This window comes from Cherax quadricarinatus, chromosome 52 (genome assembly GCF_038502225.1).
Source record: "Cherax quadricarinatus isolate ZL_2023a chromosome 52, ASM3850222v1, whole genome shotgun sequence".
NCBI classification, from domain to species: domain Eukaryota; kingdom Metazoa; phylum Arthropoda; class Malacostraca; order Decapoda; family Parastacidae; genus Cherax; species Cherax quadricarinatus.
Window position 1 is genome coordinate 24,568,470 of NC_091343.1, and position 21,815 is coordinate 24,590,284.

Sequence of the window (21,815 nt, forward strand, 5' to 3'; positions counted from 1 at the left end):
GAAGGACAAGCTTTCATTGGGGCAACATTTCACTCTTCGTAGAGCCTTATAGAAGCTCTATACAGAGCGAAACGTTCTCTTATTGAAAGTTTGTCTTGTTGTTTATGTCTTTCTCTACATACTGGTCAGCAAAAGCCTAACTTAGTATTACACAAGTAACCAGCAAATAGGATTATTATTATTATAATCAAGGGGAAGCGCTAAACCCGGAGGATTATACAGCGCCTGGGGGAGGGGGGGGGGATGTGGAAGGCATTCAGGCTTAATTCGGGGAACTGGAGCACAGATCCAATTCCCTAAATCAAGAGCCCCTCACCAGCAAATAGGAGAGTGAAACTTTTGACGACGTTCGGTCCGACTTGGACCATTAACGAGTCTCACAGTTTATGGTCCAAGTCGGACCGAAACGTCGTTGCTTCTCTCTCCTATGTGTTGGTTATTAGTGTATTCTTCCAGGCACGGTAATGTCCCTTTTTTTCTAACTAGCATCACTGAAACAGTGAAAAAAGTCTCTAAGACGCAGAAAACCGGGCGTATAAAACGGAAAAATATCGAAGGCCCGTATGCATATTAGCAGTTATGGAACTAATGGCCGTTTCTACTGAAAAAATAATTATAAAGACTAAAAATTCCATGCAGGATTATCAAATGCAATGGAATGATCCATATGAAAACATTTACCATTGCATCGGAGAGCCTAGTTTTTTGTCAGCCATGAGAATTTTAATTAGAAACGGGTAATTGTCAGGGAACTACGAGCCGACACACGATATGAAAAAACAACATTCATAGTGAATATCATATCACATTGCCTTACGTGTAAATAAATAAATATATGGTGGGAGGCCCAATGCTGTACCGTTGAGCTACGAGGCTTACATAGCAGAAAAGCTGTTCGTAAAATCCTTCGTATTGCAAGCTTCGTAGCTCATAGGTACAGCTTTGGGCCTACACAATGCCAGAAACACGGTTCGACTCTCCGTCTATTCTTGCTATATATATATTCTATGTGTATGTGTATATTTGCACTGATTTATTAACTGAAATGTAAATGGACATGAGCCCATTCCCTCTCCCCAAAAGAACAGAAATGATACAACAAAAATATATTATTTATTACTGGAATAACATTATTTGTCCATCACCCTTCAAGAAATGCATATCCCTATTGGTTCACGTCACCCTCACCGCCAGTTGAGTTCCCTCAAGGAACGTTACACAATTTTATTATCCCGTGCACTACCTTATTCTGGCGATTCACTGGGTTGTTAGGATATGTTCCTCCTGTAAATCCACTCTATTATTTGCATGATTTTCCTCTCCAGTGCCTTTTTTTTTATTCCACACAAACGATTTCTTATAACTCATGTTTCTATTACGGCGATGTATTTATATGCTAACAGCTGCTATACCAAGAGCTGCTACACTAAGAGCTGTTATATTAAGAGCTGCAATACTACCTTAGCTCTCAAAATTTACAGCATAAGGTTTGAAGACTGACATATTTGTGCAATATTTTGGGAATCTTTATAGAGGAAACGTTTCGCCAGCCAGTGGTTTCTTCAGTACGATGCAGAGAAGAACGGAAGAATATGTGGAGTTTGAGGTAATCGGTCCCTCAACCTGGAGTCGATGTGTTCACTCCGTCAAGACTGTAGAAGCCACTGGCTGGCGAGAAGTTTCCTCAATAAAGACTCCCAAAAATGTTGCAAGTGTCTCATTCTTCAACTTGTCGGTATTCTTAACCATTTACACCAAAAGTTTATAGGCTAAGCGCTGTTATCCCGTCTCATCTCTTTTATTAATAGGTTAAAAACTGTTATCCTACCTCAGTTCATAATTTGTAGATTCAAAAGTGTTACACTATCCCAGCTTACAAGAAGAGCTGTTATCTTTCTAGGTAAACTGGGGTAAAAGGTATAAGAAGACTTGCACAGATATCTTCACCCACCGCTGGACTAAACTCGAGTACATAGACTGTGAGCCGAAAAGACTGTCACCGACCCAACAGAACTACAACTTACCTCTACTGTCTTGTTGTTGTTGCACAGGGGCAGCTTGGTGTAGTTGGTGGAGTTGCAGAGGATATAGGACGGAAGAAAAGTGAGGAAAGGTTCGATACCATTCTCCTCGTCTATATCTGTTCCTTCCCCGTCCATCGTCAAGTCCTCCAGGTCACCCATTCTGCAACCAATATATCAACACAAGTTTCTCGCTGCGGCTTCCAGTTGGGAAACTACATTCGCTTCACCAGTTCTGTTTCCTCGATAATTGAAGTGAAAATATTTATTTTATTTTAAAAATTCGCGATAAGGCTCCAGCGATCGTCTGTATATACATTAAATTTCTAGTTCGCCTTATATCTTCTAATGTGGTTTTAATATGATCAGCGCTGCTGTGACTGGAGCAACTACGTGAGGATCCCCACATGTAGGTGTGGTCAGGCTTAATGTTTACACCGAGCGTGTCTCAGACACAGGCTTACGAAAATATTTGTAAGAGATACATAAGTTTTTACAAGTGTACATGAGTGTCACTTTCTACAAGTGTTTTACATACGCATATCACTGTTGTTCATATATCTGGACATGGATACGCAACTAAGAGTTTATTTTGCCAGAATTTACAAATTAAAGTTTATCTTAAGTTGAATTATATTAATTCTGAAAGTCTTTGACATATCAAAAAAATTGTCTTTCATTATAAAGCGTCCACAAACCTTTCCATAGTTATATCTCACTGATTTCAACAAAAACTTTTTCTAATCTTGATAAACGGGGATTTGTACAAAGTTAATGGCCTGCGATTTCTGATTGCTGGTCATAAGCTTGGAGAGTCCTACTGGAGGTGATGATGGAAAATGGACAGTGTCACCTGATCCGAGTCTCTCACGCAGTCTTAATTTTTTTCCTATATTGGTGACCTTAAAATCCAGACTGACGTCTGACACTTATGATGTTCTGTTACATCGTAGAAATTCTTGATCACAACGATGACGGCTGATCAGAGGAACTCGTGTCTAACAAGCCACTAACAACCTGTAAGGGGAAACAAAGTACGTAACTTTCATTATAAAGTTTGCGAAAATTAAGCAAAATAACAATCTATATACACCGAGAGGTGTTTGTCTCTTAGTGTCTCATACATGTACAGGTCAAATGACCAAAAACTCTACTGAACGAATCATATTACGAACAATTACGTTAGTTGCAACTTTCCTCTTTTTTTCCTGGTATAAAAGAATATCATCTCCTTAGGTTTAAGATATAATTTAGAGTGAACAGACACAGAGAATAATACGAACAAAATTTAGTGAGATATGTGGTTCACTTCAGTCACCCTTCCTGTTTGATTGGTTATGTCAATTAATTGGGTGAGTGAGAGTCATTTTTAAAACAGCCTTAATAAGATGAATTTAAGACAGGATCTAATTAGTCATATTTCATATGTATCCGAGGGCTGTCTCAGAGCCGTCCACCAGGAAGGTGACCACCCTAAGAGTTATCATATAATTAGTTTAAAAAGTATATTACGTACATGATATATTATTGCAAACAACTCGGCGAGAAATTTCTTCTTGAGCAGTTGCCTTTACAAGTGATTTAAGGAAGGGATTATTGTAGTGATGAGCTTCTTGGGGTCAGCTTCAAGATCAGCGATATCAGTTAAATACAACTACCATAGAGGGGTGAAATGCTCTTGTCTACAGTGATACAGTGATAGGGTGATACAGTGATAGGGTGATAAAGTGATAGGGTGATACAGTGATACAGTGATAGGGTGATAGGGTGATACAGTGATAGGGTGATACAGTGATAGAGTGATACAGTGATACAGTGATACAGTGATAGGGTGATAGGGTGATACAGTGATAGGGTGATACAGTGATAGGGTGATACAGTGATAGGGTGATACAGTGATAGGGTGATACAGTGGTAGGGTGATACAGTGATAGGGTGATACAGTGATAGAGTGATACAGTGATACAGTGATAGGGTGATACAGTGATAGGGTGATAGGGTGATACAGTGATAGGGTGATACAGTGATAGGGTGATACAGTGATAGGGTGATACAGTGATAGGGTGATACAGTGATAGGGTGATACAGTGATAGGGTGATACAGTGATACAGTTGGTGTAGGTTACAAAAACTTAACATTCTTGGGTATTTAACGATCCACTAAAAGTTCTTTATACTTTCAGTGATGTGAAGACAAAATGACCAACTCTTATCATTATGGTTTGTTTAAATATGTTTAAATAAGGGCTCGTTCCTCCTAGGATATCTTTATTACGTTAGACTTTATTATAAGAAGAGTTAGTTAATAGCTTCAGACGTAGTCATAGTGTTTATTACGTTAGACTTTATTATAAGAAGAGTTAGTTAATAGCTTCAGACGTAGTCATAATCTTTATTACGTTAGACTTTATTATAAAAAGAGTTAGTTAATAGCTTCAGACGTAGTCATAATCTTTATTACGTTAGACTTTATTATAAGAAGAGTTAGTTAATAGCTTCAGACGTAGTCATAGTCTTTATTACGTTAGACTTTATTATAAAAAGAGTTAGTTAATAGCTTCAGACGTAGTCATAATCTTTATTACGTTAGACTTTATTATAAAAAGAGTTAGTTAATAGCTTCAGACGTAGTCATAATCTTTATTACGTTAGACTTTATTATAAGAAGAGTTAGTTAATAGCTTCAGACGTAGTCATAATCTTTATTACGTTAGACTTTATTATAAAAAGAGTTAGTTAATAGCTTCAGACGTAGTCATAATCTTTATTGCTTTGAAAAAATAAATTACTTTGCTGTTGGTGTTTCCAAATTAAATCTTGTGACTTATATTTAATGGGACATAATCATTACTTTGCAGAGGCTGCATCTGTTGTGTGGCTCCCGGGGCCACTGTTGTGTGGCTCCCGGGGCCACTGTTGTGTGACTCCCGGGGCCACTGTTGTGTGGCTCCCGGGACCACTGTTGTGTGGCTCCCGGGGCCACTGTTGTGTGACTCCCGGGGCCACTGTTGTGTGGCTCCCTGGGCCACTGTTGTGTGGCTCCCGGGGACTCTGTTGTGTGGCTCCCGGGGCCACTGTTGTGTGGCTCCCTGGGCCACTGTTGTGAGGCTCCCGGGACCACTGTTGTGTGGCTCCCTGGGCCACTGTTGTGTGGCTCCCGGGGACTCTGTTGTGTGGCTCCCGGGGCCACTGTTGTGTGGCTCCCTGGGCCACTGTTGTGAGGCTCCCGGGGACTCTGTTGTGTGGCTCCCGGGGCCACTGTTGTGTGGCTCCCTGGGCCACTGTTGTGTGGCTCCCGGGGACTCTGTTGTGTGGCTCCCGGGGCCACTGTTGTGTGGCTCCCGGGGCCACTGTTGTGTGGCTCCCGGGGTCACTGTTGTGTGGCTCCCGGGGCCACTGTTGTGTGGCTCCCGGGGCCACTGTTGTGTGGCTCCCGGGGCCACTGTTGTGTGGCTCCCGGGGCCACTGTTGTGTGGCTCCCGGGGCCACTGTTGTGTGGCTCCCGGGGCCACTGTTGTGTGGCTCCCGGGGTCACTGTTGTGTGGCTCCCGGGGCCACTGTTGTGTGGCTCCCGGGCCACTGTTGTGTGGCTCCCGGGGCCACTGTTGTGTGGCTCCCGGGGCCACTGTTGTGTGGCTCCCGGGGCCACTGTTGTGTGGCTCCCGGGGCCACTGTTGTGTGGCTCCCGGGGCCACTGTTGTGTGGCTCCCGGGGAATCTGTTGTGTGGCTCCCGGGGAATCTGTTGTGTGGCTCCCGTGGCCACTGTTGTGTGGCTCCCGGGGCCACTGTTGTGTGGCTCCCGGGGCCACTGTTGTGTGGCTCCCGGGGCCACTGTTGTGTGGCTCCCGGGGCCACTGTTGTGTGGCTCCCGGGGACTCTGTTGTGTGGCTCCCGGGGACTCTGTTGTGTGGCTCCCGGGGACTCTGTTGTGTGGCTCCCGGGGACTCTGTTGTGTGGCTCCCGGGGACTCTGTTGTGTGGCTCCCGGGGACTCTGTTGTGTGGCTCCCGGGGACTCTGTTGTGTGGCTCCCGGGGACTCTGTTGTGTGGCTCCCGGGGACTCTGTTGTGTGGCTCCCGGGGACTCTGTTGTGTGGCTCCCGGGGACTCTGTTGTGTGGCTCCCGAGGACTCTGTTGTGTGGCTCCCGGGGACTCTGTTGTGTGGCTCCCGGGGACTCTGTTGTGTGGCTCCCGGGGACTCTGTTGTGTGGCTCCCGGGGCCCTGTTGTGTGGCTCCTGGGGCCACTGTTGTGTGGCTCCTGGGGCCACTGTTGTGTGGCTCCCGGGGCCACTGTTGTGTGGCTCCCGGGGACTCTGTTGTGTGGCTCCCGGGGCCACTGTTGTGTGGCTCCCGGGGACTCTGTTGTGTGGGTCCCGGGGACTCTGTTGTGTGGCTCCCGGGGACTCTGTTGTGTGGCTCCCGGGGACTCTGTTGTGTGGCTCCCGGGGACTCTGTTGTGTGACTCCCGGGGACTCTGTTGTGTGACTCCCGGGGACTCTGTTGTGTGACTCCCGGGGACTCTGTTGTGTGGCTCCCGGGGACTCTGTTGTGTGGCTCCCGGGGACTCTGTTGTGTGGCTCCCGGGGACTCTGTTGTGTGGCTCCCGGGGACTCTGTTGTGTGGCTCCCGGGGACTCTGTTGTGTGGCTCCCGGGGACTCTGTTGTGTGGCTCCCGGGGACTCTGTTGTGTGGCTCCCGAGGACTCTGTTGTGTGGCTCCCGGGGACTCTGTTGTGTGGCTCCCGGGGACTCTGTTGTGTGGCTCCCGGGGACTCTGTTGTGTGGCTCCCGAGGACTCTGTTGTGTGGCTCCCGGGGACTCTGTTGTGTGGCTCCCGGGGACTCTGTTGTGTGGCTCCCGGGGACTCTGTTGTGTGGCTCCCGGGGACTCTGTTGTGTGGCTCCCGAGGACTCTGTTGTGTGGCTCCCGGGGACTCTGTTGTGTGGCTCCCGGGGACTGTGTTGTGTGACTCCCGGGGACTCTGTTGTGTGGCTCCCGGGGACTCTGTTGTGTGGCTCCCGGGGACTCTGTTGTGTGGCTCCCGGGTCACATTACTCAATAAGATTCCCAACACCAGAACCTCTCACTCTGCATCACGAGTGATTGTAACTATCTACACCAAGCTAGTAATCATTTGTGTGAAGTTACATTACAGGAGAGAGAGAGAGAGAGAGAGAGAGAGAGAGAGAGAGAGAGAGAGAGAGAGAGAGAGAGAGAGAGAGAGAGAGAGAGAGAGAGAGAGAGAGAGAGAGAAAGCTGCATTCGCAATTATTTAGGCATAAATTTCACAGTTAAGCCTGTAAGACTTCTCCACCTCGCCTAGTACACCTCCCATCAGCCTCCATCAAAGAAAGGTGCCACTGTTCACTGTTTTTAGAGGCACGTGCCCAGAACCCAGGTGCCACTGTCCTCCACAATCTCCGTGAAGACCGAACTAGGCGACGATTAATGAATCTATGCTCGAGGACCCATAAAAGTTCGTAGATACGCTTAGGGGAATCATTAAATATGCATTAGGGTTCTGACTAACAACTGCTCAGCTCACGATGCTGATGTGGGTCTTAATTATTCTGCGTAGACTAATGATTCTTTCTTCACGGAAGAGTTAGTGACCCTTGTGCCTCTGCAACCTCGCGTACCTTCACGCGTTGTCAAGTGTTCCTGAAGGTTGAGAGAGACACATTAGGGAGGTAAAAACGTATAACGATACCAATAAAATCGATGAAAAGACACAAGAACATACACCTAGGACATGTTTATGGGATACATTTCGGTCCTGGGACACTGGTCACGTCAGATGATGTGGCTAGGGACCCAGGACCGAAATGTATCTAGTAAAGATGTCCTGTCTGTATTCACGTGTATCCTTTCATACAAGGACACTATTGCGAAGATTCAACCAGGGGTATATACCCGACCTAATGAGAGAAACGAGCACCCGGATCCTGATCTCAGGATGATCGTTTCGCGCTACAGTATCATGTAGCTCTATGCAGGTGCTTTGAATGAGGTGCCTGGAAACAGGTACATATATATAGCATCTTCCACCCTACCTGCTGAATTACACCATCTTTCTTCCGCACTTGAAGATGTAACGTTGTCAAATTGTGGCACCTTGGAGTTCCTTGCTTATCACTATTGTGGTACCTTATAGTGCCTAGTTTATCTCTTGTGACATATCACATAGCTTCACTTATCACAGTTGTGGTACCTTGCGGTGCCTAACTTATAATCACAATTGGAATAAATAAACTACTTTAACGTAATCTGTAAAACCAAATTTTGGTTTACAAAATTTGGTTTACAAATTTTGGTGTACAAGCTCTGTTTTAGGAACTTTTTCAAGCCACCGAGTCGTAAACGTTTGTAAAACGTCTGTAAATTACACAGCTTTCCATAGTGTATTAAAGTATTTAATTTGTTCCCCTTTTTTCGGTATTTCTGTACCATTCCTGTTATGATGTGAGAGATGTTGGGACATGAGTGAAAGTGAGGTCAGGAGAAGTAGTGATTAATAACTTTGTTTACGTCGGTAATTCACGAAGCATCGCTCATTAACTTCTTCATTTGTTAAGGCGTTATTATACTAAAAATTCTGAGGAGGAGCGAATATATGAGTTAAAACTGGAAGTGTCTGAGAGGGGTAAGAGAGTGTGCGTGTGTGTGTGCGTGTGTGTGTGTGTGTGTGTGTGTGTGTGTGTGTGTGTGTGTGTGTGTGTGTGTGTGTGTGTGTGTGTGTTGCACTAGGATAATTTCTCCAATACGGCGGCCGTTCCTCAAGTTTTTATCATATGTTTTAAGTTACACACAAATTAAGGCCTCGAGCAAGCGGCAGAATTCTTTTTCCTGCTGTTCCTTTGTCAAAATTACCCGAGGCTACAAGTTGATATACTGGTAATTACACGAGGGACTGGTGTGTTCTTGTATCCGTGCTGTCTCTGTCTCCCTTTCACACATACTCTCTCTCTCTCTCCTATTCCAGGTACTCTCTTCCCATTCCCTTTTTCAATTTGCAGGAGCATGCATGGTCAAACGAGTGGCTACTGGAATTCAATCCCAACAAGTGCAAGGCAATGAAAATTGGAGAAGGCGAGAGAAGCCGTGTGAGGGAGTACACACTGGACGGGAAGCAACTTCAGATATCGTAGAGAAAATATCACATCGAGCAAAACACACGAAGGCGCACACTACTCTCATCGCCAGGGTAACATAAGCTAGGCAGACAAGGTAAAGAAATGGGTTACGCTTGTGCTTAGATATTTTCGTTCCTTCCCGGTTGAGAGCCTATATGCAGAGGCGAATGCTCATCGTTTTAGCTATCATGGTCTTCAGCATGGAACCCTTATTTAGTTAAGCACTTGCAGAAGAAGCTAGAGAATGTTTAGAGGTTGACAGACAGATTCTAGAACTGAAGGATACATTGTGAAGAGAGGCTAAAGGCATTGACTGAACCTGCCCACTTCACAGGAGAGAAAAAACTAGGGTGACGGAATTGTAATATAGACATTAATCTCATTTCAAGGCATGAGAGATGGGAAATATACAGAAATAATTTACTTCTCACCTATAGTTAATAAAATAAATTCACTATACTAGGAAATATTTCTGTAGCCTGAGAGTGGTCAAGAAGTGTAAAGACTTGGACAAAGAAACACTGCGTAGGAGTCTATGACTGGGCTCACGAGGCTAAGAGGAAGTGACGCCACTCAGCCAGGAGACCAGACTATTACTACAGTCACAAATAGGTGAGTACACACACACACACACACACACACACACACACACACACACACACACACACACCTCCCATGTACTCGTACAGCCATTCATCTGCCACCAACACCCCACCAACTCACTACCATAATTCTCCGTCCTCTCTCTTCTTCCATTCTTCATCACACAAGATTGTAAGGGAGAGAGAGAGAGAGAGAGAGAGAGAGAGAGAGAGAGAGAGAGAGAGAGAGAGAGAGAGAGAGAGAGAGAGAGAGAGAGAGAGAAATAAAGACATTTCTTTACAAAATTTATGTTTACAATTATGTTTCTTGCCAGATATCTCGGGATATGAGAGAAGGGGAGACATGGCCTCTGCCTCTCTCACGGAGATACGTTGCTGGAATTTTAATTGCAGCATCGCGAATTTCATTGTGCAATTTTCCAATGACAGGCCAAAACTCTGAGAGTTTTTTTTTTTTTAGTTGAATTCCAATTTTATTGCGGTGTTCCAGATAATTTCCCTTAATTGTTCTTTGAGTCCTTCGGCTACGCTCACTGATTCCATGGATTTGTTGACGAAGGGATTTAAAACCCACAAATTTCTAGCCGTTGCAGAATATCCGGGAAAAAATGCTTTTAAAAACACTGACCAGGCTGGTCAAATTTCCATTTTCGCGAAATTTCCTGATTGCTCTAATGATCAGGTTTTTTAAATGGTCAGCTTAAATCAAATAACCATGTAGTTTAATTACTCAAATTGCCAAGCTGGTGAAATGGCCTAGTTGGCCAAATGGCCATGTTGTTGTAATGGCCATGTTGTTGTAATGGCCAGGTTGTTGTAATGGCCAGGTTGTTGTAATGGCCAGGTTGTTGTAATGGCCAGATTATAATGCCTAGGTTGTTGTAATGGACAGGTTATTATAATCAGGTTGTTGTAATGACCAGGTTGTCATAATGGCCAGGTTGTTATAATGACCAGGTTGTTGTAATGGCCAGGTTGTCATAATGGCCAGGTTGTTATAATGGCCAGGTTGTTGTAATGACCAGGTTGTCATAATGGCCAGGTTGTTATAATGGCCAGGTTGTTGTAATGACCAGGTTGTCATAATGGCCAGGTTGTTATAATGACCAGGTTGTCATAATGGCCAGGTTGTTATAATGGCCAGGTTGTTATAATGGCCAGGTTGTCATAATGGCCAGTTTGTTATAATGACCAGGTTGTTATAATGACCAGGTTGTTATAATGACCAGGCTGTTATAATGACCAGGTTGTTATAATGACCAGGTTGTTATAATGACCAGATTGGTTATAAAACTACTAACTTATTTTCCTGTTTTAATCTTATGATTATAAGCTATACTTATTCCCCTGTTGCGTCATTCCTTCCTGACGTTGACCAGCAGTGTTGAGAGGCTCGGAATTATCATCATTTATGCGTCTTAATGTCAGCTTATTCATCATCCTTCTCAGATTTTTATTCTCTTATATGTGTCATTATTATATCCTCCGCTTCAGTTTATATTGCACACTGTGTATCAGTGTACATTATATCTTGTGTATTAATGTAGATTATATCTTGTATACAGGTTACATTATATTCTGTGCATCAGTCTGCATCACAATCTGTGTATCTGTCTATATTCTCTATGGAGTCCATATCACTGTTTTTCCCAACACGTCACTACATTTCTCCAAGAGGGATTTCATAATTCTACGTTCCCAGAGGAACGTAGAATTAACGCACGTTTGGGGAAAGAGACTTTAGACGACGCTTTGGTATGTGGTAGACCATCGTAACTTGAAAATGGTCCAGGATGGACCGAAATGTCGACTATTTCTTTTCTCAATTGTCAATATATCAGTCATTTCCTCTGTCGATCTACTGTTAGTTACAACACGTTTACAATGACTGGTCGGAGACCTGCCCGCGGAGACCCTGGTTCTAGGATCCATTAACCGAATTCATTTATTTTTTTCAGGAGATTTGGTCATATATATATATATATATATATATATATATATATATATATATATATATATATATATATATATATATATATATATATATATATATATATATATATATATATATATATATATACTATAGGTAGTAGGTTGGTAGACAGCAACCGCCCTGGGAGGTACTACCGTCCTGCCAAGTGAGTGTAAAACGAAAGCCTGTAATTGTTTTACATGATGGTAGGATTGCTGGTGTCCTTTTTTCTGTCTCATGAACATGCAAGATTTCAGGTACGTCTTGCTACTTCTACTTACACTTAGGTCACACTACACATACATGTACAAGCACATATATACACACCCCTCTGGGTTTTCTTCTATTTTCTTTCTAGTTCTTATTCTTGTTTATTTCCTCTTATCTCCATGGGGAAGTGGAACAGAATTCTTCCTCCGTAAGCCATGCGTGTTGTAAGAGGCAACTAAAATGCCGGGAGCAAGGGGCTAGTAACCTCTTCTCCTGTATATAGTACTAAATGTAAAAGGAGAAACTTTCGTTTTTCCTTTTGGGCCACCCCGCCTCGGTGGGATACGGCCGGTGTGTTGAAAGAAAGAAGAAGATATATATATATATATATATGTCGTGCCGAATAGGCAGAACTTGCCATCTTTGCTTAAATAGCAACGCTCATCTTGCCAAATAGGACAAGTGAAAATTTGTGTATGCAATAATTTCGCCAAAATCATTCCGAACTTTACGAAAAAAAATATATTTCACTGTGTTTGTTTAGTATTAAATTATTGTAAACAAATCTAAAATATATTTAGTTGGGTTAGGCTAAAATAAATTGCTCTTTATATAATATGGTTAGGTAAGTTTTCTAAGATTCTTTTGGAGCAAAATTAAAAATTTTTACATTAACATTAATGAAAAATATATATCTTTAAACGTATAAGAGAAAATTTTAGAAAGGTCTTAATTTTAAATGACTTCTTGCTAATTGACCAGTTTTAAATATTCGGCACGACATATATGTATATATATATATTCGAAAACAAGTCTTACGAATTATTATATTTTCGTGAAACACAACTACTGAACAGCCTCTCGTAAGTTTACGAAAACTAATTTACCTTACTTTACCTTAATGCTATTAAAGTCATTAGCATTACTTAACATAAATGAAATATTTAGAGAATATCAGAATGGAGGAACATTGCAGAGAATCCACTGGCCAATTTCGACAATGACTTCACATTAAACATTTTTCTGACCATAAGATCTATGTTTTCATATAAGCCAGGTCCAGAAGCTGTACCTGAGAAGCGTGACATATATCCCCTTTATTCTCTTCTCTGTTCTTGCTCTGTACATCATACAATTCGCTTCACCTCACTGTGTCACCTTCAGCTTCAGAACTCCTCCCAGCTTGTCAAGTCTTGAAACTCAACTGCTGGAGAAAGGAGAGACGGAAGGTAGCAAATAAAGTTAAAACTATTACCACTATTGATTGTTTACCTCGCCGGTGATCTGCTTTCTCTCATGAATTGAGAGGATCACACTCTTAAACTGACGACTCTGAGAGCTCTTGCGTGCAAGTGTTGGAGTGTGTGCGTGTGCGCGTGTGCGTGTGTATGTGTGTGTGTGTGTGTGTGTGTACTCACCTAATTGTACTCACCTAATTGTAGATGAAGGGGTCGGGGCATAGCTCCTGGCCCCACCTCTTTACTGGTCGCGACTAAGTGACCAGCAAAGTGTGTGTTTGTGTGCGCGCGCGAGCGCGTGTTGTACTCTTGCCAGAATGAAATGAGTATTGATATGAGAATAAAGTTTGCCTGTTAATCTTCAGTGTGTTTCGCTTTATTGTACTTATTTTCTATTATTTTATTACTCATGTCAACGACCTTCCACCACCTCATTTACCGACTCCCTCAAAGCGCAAACACTCCGTCACAGCTTCTGTTATTAAACCTTCCTAACACCATTTGAAATTAATAAGACGTAAGTACAACATTTGGATATCATTATAGATACCCAAGTGCTGCACAGGTCTTATTCATCAGCTTCTATACCATTACCGGAATGAAATCATTTAAATAGACAGGTTCACAAGCCACGCAAGAAAATAGATTTCCAAATCAGTGTTGATATCTGTAACTGTCTTGTTAAATGTCTTTACACTGATGTAGTTTGAGGCACATTCAATGACTCGTTTTCCTTTTGAATAATATACTTTTTTGTTCATTTATTAGACTGAACATAATGTACAAATTTTGAAATATTGATTTTTGAAGAGAGAATTCATCTATAATTTACCCATATCTCCCTCCTCCTTCAAAAACTAAGTTATAGCACACAAAATTGTCAAAACCCACAATCTCTCTCTCTTTCTCTCTCTTTCTCACACATTCCTGGCTAGGAAAGAATACAGTGTAGGAGAAATAATTAAAATAACCCAAAATCAACATAAAGAAGAGGATAATGTGAAGACACGAGAAGCACTTAGCAAGACGAGGCGCTCAGAAAATGAATTTCGCGAAGTGGAGAAATTATATACAAACATTATCTCTCTTTCCACAGCAGGACTCTAACCAGCAAACTCGGCATCAACATAAACATGTGGGTCACAGTTATGGACCATCTTTAAAACACGGACCATCGGAATGGACCATCTGAGGCAGTGGCGTTGCTAGGGTGGGTGTCACCCGGGGCAGGATCTATGGTGTCACTCCCATGAAATCCAAGGGTGGGGGGGGGGGAGTAAACTCCAGTTACATCACTACTGCATGACTAATGACTAATGTTTAGCAATGAGAACGTTTAAGGGCCATAAACCGAAAAGGAGAATACTTCTCAACTTTATTAATGATAAAATAAATAATCGTAGTAATATTGAGGAAACAAACTCAAATATCACTTTGAGTACAGCAACAGATCCTACATTTATTCATCTTAACAATTCCCCCCCCCCCCCCGAAAAAAAAACTTGAAAAATAAAGAAAAACTTTGCAGTATCAGAGAAACACTAGTTCCGATTTGACCTTGAGTACAGGTAACATCTTGGTGAATCTGATCTTACATTTCCTTGCCTTCAGTCCTGCAAAATCGTCTATCACATCATCAAAATCAATGATTTTCCCTATATAGGCCCATTTGTACACTGTAATCATATAAGAGGCTATATAGAAACGAAGGATTTTTCTCTTATGTGGCTACAACACTGTTTTGGGCATTAGTGTCACCTTCTTTAGAGGCACTATAGTGTCACCCCTTGATAGTGTCCTCCGGGGCGGGGGTCCCCTTACGACGCCACTGTCCTGAGGGCACGTCACAACACCCTCGCCTAGAGTACAGAACAGATGGTTGTGTCTTACTCATCTTAATGAGACATACGACAGGCTGATGGAAATCAGACAAGAAAGAGAAGGGTGGTCTGATTGCATATTCCCAGAGCGTAAGAAAGGCTGGCCTTCCAAACAGCCAGGTTCATTTCCCAGTGTTATATGTGCGTCAGTTGCTCAACGTCCTTAGTTAAGACCAAAATTAAACATTAGGTTTTTAGTTATGTTATGTATGATCAAGCTTACGTTATACGGTTAGGCTAGGTTAAGTTAGGCTAAGTTAGGTTAGGTTAGACTAGGCTAGATAGAGTAGTGTTGCTGCCTGCTATTGGACCACCAATGAACCACCACTACATTAACCACTGGACTAACCAACTTACCCAACCACTGAACCAACCACTGAACCAACCATTGGACCAACCACTGATCAACCACAGGACCACCAACTTCTTCAGAATGATACATATATTAAATTTCATGCAAGAAAGCCTTATAATTCTGACAAAAAGACCTTACATTGTGTTTAATAGATTATATTAGAAGTATCAAAGTGTAGTTTAACTTTCCCACAAGAAAACTTCAAGTGTTGGCGAGGAAGTTAATAGCAGCTCCTCTCGTTCGCTCTCCACTTCTCCAGATTTTCACTTCGTGGACGAGAAAACAATTGACTTTTCTGTCTGTAGTTTTGGCTCTTTCCCGAAAACTGTGTTTTGACGCTAACGTAACTTTTACGAAGTTATAGTGAACTTGGTGAACGTTCTTGGCAATAAATCCTACGTTACTGAATGTTTCATTAATTAGTACACGCATACTCTCTGTCAGATTTCTGGTTACTGTGTTCTCCTTGGAACTGCATTTACATTTCTTGAGGCTCTCTCTGGGGCTGGACTTGTGCTTCCTGCTGTACCAAGGAGTTCTTCGCCTATAAAACGAATTTTATGACACTCTTATTCTCCTTTTCTTCTCTCACTCTCTCTCTCTCTCTCTCTCTCTCTCTCTCTCTCTCTCCAACATCATTCACCCTTCCAAAATCTTAGCAAAATTTGTCATACCTTCACCATCCATCATCTCGCCAATATTCCTCACCCCACCCTAATACCTGCAGCATCTCTCACCCCACCAACATTCCTCATCCCCCACCCTCACACCTGCAGTACCTCTCAACCCACCAACACTCCTAACCCCCTTTCCCTCTACCCACAAAATCATTCCAGCAGGTGGAAGGGAGCCTTGGCAACGTCAATCTCCAGCGTTCTTTGTTAACACAATATTTGCATTATTGATGACCTTACTCGTCCTTCCCTCCTGTAGTGTTCGGTCTCTTTTTAGAGAGACACTTCGCATGACATGCCTCAGTGACGGTCTATATGCTTGTGCTGTTACGTTCCATGATGTGATCCGGGTAAGAGATTTTTAAGCAGTTTCACTTCAAGGAAGAAAATGTTTTTTCTGTAATCGAGTTTTGGTAAACATAATATAGAATGACAGACAAAATTGAGTTATTATACACACATTAAAAAAATAATTTTGATAAATGATTTTCCTTAGGTCCTAAAATTACATTGTTCACTCTGCTTTCAAGTCTTCAAGATAGATAGATATATAGATAGATCGATAAATAAATAGATATAGAGAGAGACTGGGGACTGGGTTGAGTGAGGGAGGAGGAAGGGATAAAGGGAGGGGGTAAAGCACTTAATCAAATGCTAGGAAATATTCTCATGACCAGTGTTAGCTACGTAGTGTTGAGGAAAATGTACAAAATATACATTTTTCGATTTGATTCTACGAAACTTTTTTTCTTAATACATTTTTTAAAAACTGATCCCAGAAGGAAAAATGAAAACAAAGCAAAATGAAGAATCGGCACCATTAAAAAAATCAAAGAGCTTTTAACTTAGTTATCTAGATGTGGAAAACTTATTGATGGGAAGCCTTGCTCAGAGCGCTCATTAAGTAAACAGAAGAATGGACGAGGACTCGACCCGTGGTCCTGGTATGTAGCAGGTCCAACTCTGTACCACTGAGCCACGAAGATTAGGATATTTTACAGAAACATTTCTGTGACCGTCAGGCCGGACTTGAGTCCTGGAGATGGGAAGTACAGTGCCTGCACTCTGAAGGAGGGGTGTTAATGTTGCAGTTTAAAAACTGTAGTGTAAAGCACCCTTCTGGCAAGACAGTGATGGAGTGAATGATGGTGAAAGTTTTTCTTTTTCGGGCCACCCTGCCTTGGTGGGAATCGGCCAGTGTGATAAAAAAAAATAATTTCTGTGACTTGTCTGCATCAGAAGTGCTGATGTGAAATCTGCTACTACCAGGACCGCGGTTCGACTTTCCGCTCAGTCTTCTGCTTATTCATTGACAGTCGTTCATTAATCTTGAGTTTAAAGAAAAAAATACTTCATCTTCCAGATTGAATCCCAGCTTTCATTATTTTATTGTCTATTCTCCCCCTCAATCACAATTTTCTTTGCAATGCCAGATAATATTAGTTCAGTTTAAAACTGACTGGTAGAGCGTAGGGGCTGGGACACGTTCAGCGTCAGGTTCGAATCCCACCCATTCCAAAAAAAAAATAAATATTATACAGTTCATGAAAACATTTTAAAATATCCAGGAAAATATTAGAATCAAATATGAGTAAATATATAAAACTAAAGTGGACAGGATTAGCCTGGGGTAGTTGAAGCAAACATCACCAGAAATAGTGAAGTGTTTTACTCCCTTATTACCCAGGACATAAGTGACCAGCGGTTGCTTGGTTACTGGTACTCGGCACCGGTAGGACCACAGACCCGAGTCAGGTAGCACTTTCCTGAGGAATAAACCATTTCCGATGAGGCTAGTGGTACAGCTAGTGGCGTAGCAAATGGTACAGGAAGTGGTGCAGCAAGTGGTCAGAAGAGTAATGAAACTTGTCGAGAAAACCATTAGAAGCTGCAAATGGAGAGAGGCTGAGACCAAGCACTGTTACAATGTTGCCGCTGTGTGTCCACTTGACATTCACCAGTATTATTACTATTATTATTATTTTTATTATTTTAAAATTCTTTGGGAAACGCTGAACCCGCAAAGATTATGCAATAACTGGGGAATTTGAGGTAATTAGGTTTAATCCAATAAAGAGGAGGGAAGTTCAGTAATTCAGATATGAGAGGAAGCTTCAGGAGAATTCCTTTAGGCTTTGGAGACGAAGGAGTTGCAAATCAGAGAGTTAAAAACTGGGACACTGTAGTGGGACCTGGGAAGGTGTTGAACTCCAGCTCCTGGACTTCTTGGTAGAGCTACGCGATAGCTAGCTCCTGGGTTTCTTGCAAGAGATGAGCTGCAGAGCTATGTAGTATCAGAGATAAACATCGGCAGAGGTAGGCAGGGGCAGATGGAAGAAAAAGCGATTTGAGGAGTTAGTGACACATTTAATTTTTTTTAGCAACAAAGGTGGGCAGCAGATGTAGATGAAGAGTAATCACAGTGAGGAAACATTAAGAACTAACTGTAGAGCCGAGGCTTCAGGCACTAAGCGACAGCAGAGGACATAATCGTTATCATAACAGTAAGGTGCGAGGGTGGTCATGACTGCTGCTACATGTTAGCGAGCTACACTGTTACTGTGCTTCCTGAGCAGCTGGCCCACCCAATACGGCCACCCTGCTGCGAGTACTGAGCAGATGACCCACCCAATACGGCCACCCTGCTGCGAGTACTGAGCAGATGATCCACCCAATATGACCATCCTGCTGCGAGTACTGAGCAGATGACCCACCCAATATGACCATCCTGCTGCAAGTACTGAGCAGATGACCCACCCAATAATACGACCACCCTGCTGTGAGTACCTAGCAGCTAACCCATCTCTGACGACCACCATGCTGTGAGGACAAAGCCTCTAACCCACTCCTTACAACTTCCAACACTTATGTAACAGGCATGCAGTACCTGACTGTTCCGTAATGTATGTCTAATAACTATCACTAGCAATCTAACACGGAAGCAAACTTACTTATTTCTCATTTAAGCATATTCCTTCACCAGACTATGTACCTTATATACACTACATACAAGGCAACAATATAACATAATAGTAACCCGCGAGTTCTCACTTCTACCAACAGCAAATGTGCCATCGTAAAAAAACAAGATATGTACCCAATATGCTGTGAACCAACCGTCCGTCCAAGAATGATCATCCCATAGACAAGGGAGTCGAACCATTCACCCAGCCCTTCCCTGAAAGGTCAGAGTGCCACAGCAAACAGCGGTCACTAGGCCATTCTAGAGCTGTATACCACTACTTGATGGCTGTTGCCACCGTGCTTACAGCTGGCTAAGACGACCACTGGATGGAGGTTGGTCTTGTAAGCGTCGAATAAATAGTGGATACGCTATCACAAGGACCTGGGTGAGCTGAAACGTGAACCAGCACACAACACTGAGCACCTCACTCACTTCTCATGACCTCTCTGCTCTGAGTACTGAGCATCTCACTCACTTCTCAAGACCTACCTTACTGTGAGTACTGAGCAGCTGTCCTTCCCCCCCTCACGATCACCTTGCTGTGAATACCGACCACCTCACTCATCTATCCTGGGTTTCCTGACACCCAACGTGTGTGCAAACTGCAGCCATCTCTTCATATTTACACGTGTCACAAACCACTTTAACGAGGCCTTTACAATAACTAACGATCAGTGTAATCTACGGTACGTTGCTGTAGCTTCTCCAACAACCATGATGATGAATGTGAAGGTGAAGAAAGACAGGTCACAGAATATGCTTTTCAAGGAACATTTTAAACTTTGTACAGCTTAACAAATTACTTAGTAAAGCTCTGCACAGAGCGAAACGTTGTCTCAGTAAGAGCTTTCTTACTCAGACTTAAGTTTTGGTTAACAAGCCATGACAGCGAGACCAAAAGACTAACTTGCAGTTATGTTTTAGTTGCTTACAGTAAGGGCATTAATGACTTATGGTGGAGCCAGAATGGTTTTAATGACTTGTAGTAGGGCGTTAATGCCTTGTAGTAATGTCTTAATGATTTACTCTTAATCCAAGGAATCGGAGCTACCTTCCTCACATCAAACCTGATTACCTCCCATTCCCAACGCTCTTGGCTCATTCTCAACAGTCGACATTACCAATAAACCAGCAGGCAATTACCACCCCGATAATTATATCATAACAAGAATTAGTAATTATCGCATTAGGAGTTCCATCTCAGTTGCAGACTTGTGGAGACTGATTAGACTATGCAGGCAAGCCAACTGCACAATCACTGCATAGCAAATTGGCTTAAACACACACACACACAACCTGCGACTCGACCCCTGCAACCACAAATAGATGAGTTCACAGTCACACACAGACACACAGACACACAGACACACACACACACACACACACACACACACAAACACACACACACACACACACACAGAATCCATACATAGCTTTAAGAATAGGTATGATAGAGAATGAACCTGGTAGTGGCCAGCAGGGAGGCAGGGCCTGGAATTGAGATTCGACCCCTGCAACCACAATTAGGGGAGCACACACATACACACACAAGCGCTTACACATATAGATCAATCAGACTATTGGTGCTGAAAATATGCAGACCAACACGGTCACATCAGCCTGTGGGTATACTGTACAGTGAATACACAACCACCATGTACAAATCTACGACATTCATGCGGAATCTAGGACCATCATGCAGAATGTACGACCATCATGCAGAATGTACGACCATCATGGGGAATCTACGACCATCATGGGGAATCTACGACCATCATGGGGAATCTACGACCATCATGCGGAATCTACGACCATCATGCAGAATCTATGACCATCATGTGGAATCTACGACCATCATGCGGAATCTACGAGCACCAATGTGGAATCTACGACCATCATGCAGAATCTACGACCATCATGTGGAATCTACGACCAGGGGAATCTACGAAGCAGGGGTGTCACTAGCACGTTAAGAGACCATACAATAAGTGTCAGGGGCCCGAGACTGTTCAACTGCCTCCCAGCACACATAAGGGGGATTACCAACAGACCCCTGGCAGTCTTCAAGCTGGCACTGGACAAGCACCTAAAGTCAGTTCCTGATCAGCCGGGCTGTGGCTCGTACGTTGGTTTGCGTGCAGCCAGCAACAACAGCCTGGTTGATCAGGCGCTGATCCACCAGGAGGCCTGGTCACAGACCGGGCCGCGGGGGCGTTGACCCCCGAAACTCTCTCCAGGTAAATCATGCTAAATCTACGATCATGTGGAATCTACGACCATCATGCGGAATCTACGACCAAAGCGGATCATTCTCTCAACCAAGTAACTTTAAGAAAAAAAAAATAGTTAATATACGAAGTCCATAGGAATGGTATTGTTCAGTAGTGAAACTTACCAACAGATGGCACCACCTACAAGGTGAATGTTCTCTGCTCCTCACCTGCCCAGGAGAAGAACACGACTCCTAGACAATTGACTTTAAAACTAAGATAAAATTAGCTTTATGACTTAAAGTTATTAACTTAAAGGACATTTTATAAGTGTCGTTTTTACGTGCTTTACATGAAGCGCTAAAGCCTTTGGGGTTACTTAACGAAAAGAGGTTGTATGTTTATTTAGGTACAGGTATACATAAGTACAAAGACAAAGTAATTTCTATCCAGTGGTGTCCTTGTAATATATTTTAGCTAATCGCATTTAGAGTCAACCTTTTTTGTGTATTACGAAACTGTTTTCAATTATTTACCACAAGCTCCTGGCCCGAT

At 42.9% G+C, this 21,815-nt stretch overlaps 1 protein-coding gene across 1 annotated transcript in view; it reads right to left on the bottom strand.

Moving 5' to 3' along the window:
• LOC128696851 (allatostatin-A receptor) overlaps window positions 1-21,815 on the bottom strand; it is a 307,199-nt gene that overhangs the window by 23,195 nt on the left and 262,189 nt on the right. Inside the window, exon 4 of the mRNA XM_070096192.1 lies at window positions 2,025-3,038. Coding sequence (XP_069952293.1) covers window positions 2,025-2,183 — 159 coding nt within the window. The 5' untranslated portion in view covers window positions 2,184-3,038. The remainder of the gene's footprint in view (window positions 1-2,024; window positions 3,039-21,815) is intronic.